This window comes from Galeopterus variegatus, unplaced genomic scaffold (genome assembly GCF_000696425.1).
Source record: "Galeopterus variegatus unplaced genomic scaffold, G_variegatus-3.0.2 Scaffold693, whole genome shotgun sequence".
Lineage (NCBI taxonomy): Eukaryota > Metazoa > Chordata > Mammalia > Dermoptera > Cynocephalidae > Galeopterus > Galeopterus variegatus.
The window spans coordinates 147,863-149,190 of record NW_007726804.1 but is presented as its reverse complement, the minus strand read 5'-3'; the positions used below and the strand labels follow the sequence as shown (position 1 = coordinate 149,190).

The window sequence follows — 1,328 nt, the reverse complement described above, 5'->3', positions numbered from 1 at the left end:
AGAAATTAGTCATGCCTAGAATGGGACAGAAGACAGTGGCTGAGAAGCACATGCCTTATAAAAGTCACCTAAAAGGTATACTTAGGATGAATAATATTAATGATTTAAGCATGAAAAATTTTCTTCGGGAAACAATTTTAGTTTTTAAAGAGCATTCACTTCTGCCATCTCAATTCCTGATTTCAGTGGCTGTACACTGTGTACCTCTGTGCCACACTTAGGGCACGTAAAATACATGTCAAATAAGAAACTACTCTTAGCACAGTAGTAACAGAAGATATGTTCACACCCTATGGTGTGAGGCATGGTGGGCCACTCTCCGCATAGAGAACATTCTTTGCCACTGGTAGCTAATGTATTGTCACTATTTGGGGCACTAGTAAGAGGGATACACCATGAAGATAACTTGGCTTTCAACTTCTGGATATTGATAAGTGGTAAGAGAAAAATCAGAAACTCAGCAAAACCATGCCAGAGAAGTTCCCTATTCATATACTCAAAGCCGACTTCACGTATGTTTTGGGGCTTGCAAAATACAGAATGAATGCCTAGGAGACGTTCTGTCAAAGTTGCAAACTTTCCTCTTTGAAGAAAAATTAAAAAATTAATCAACCCACCTAATTTCAAGATTCCAACCACCAAATTCACACACTGCTTAAGTTTCCCAAATGATGCTAAATGATGGTTTCGAAACAAATCATAGCATCGTTCTTCTAACCACCTCCCACCAATTGTACAAACAGCATACCAGAGCTTTTGGTTTTTACTTGGTGGCTGATACCTCAGGTTCGAGGAAAAATCGTTTTTGTACTGAATGTTCAAAACTGACTGCCCCACAGTGGCATTTTTGGAGTAGATGGTGAATCGCCACAAGAAAAGCCACAAGAATGCTTTCACTTCTGGTTCAAAGCGGGCTAACAGGCCTGGCTTAAACCCATGAAAGCACTGAGAAAACTGGGACCACACTAGCTGCTCCAGGGCCTTGTTTAGCTCAAGCGCATCCAACTGACTTATTCGTAGCACTCTGTTTGTACTCTTCGGGTTCTCTTCCCCGGGAGCCATGACTTCTCTGAAGGTCTCTAGGAAAAAATACAATTAGGGAACAACATCAAACAGCTGCAATCTTGTACTACTTCCTCGACTTATGCTTGGAAAACCAAGATTCACAAATTACACAGGAAAGACAGATAGGCCTTTCAGTTGTGGAAAAGTATGGAATGAGCACCCCTTACCTGAAAATCCCAAGCCTGATTTCTTTTGACTTTGAATTTTCAGATAAGGGATGCTCAAGTTGCATGTATTCTGATATTCCACAGTCCGAAAAATCC

General features: G+C 40.7%; 1 protein-coding gene across 1 annotated transcript in view; it reads right to left on the bottom strand.

The window, feature by feature from the left end:
- Positions 1-6: 6 nt before the first annotated feature.
- The window catches only part of PEX2 (peroxisomal biogenesis factor 2), a 14,974-nt gene continuing 13,652 nt past the window's right edge, over positions 7-1,328 (bottom strand). The window contains exon 3 of the mRNA XM_008571503.1: positions 7-1,079. Coding sequence (XP_008569725.1) covers positions 145-1,062 — 918 coding nt within the window. The 5' untranslated portion in view covers positions 1,063-1,079 and the 3' untranslated portion in view covers positions 7-144. The remainder of the gene's footprint in view (positions 1,080-1,328) is intronic.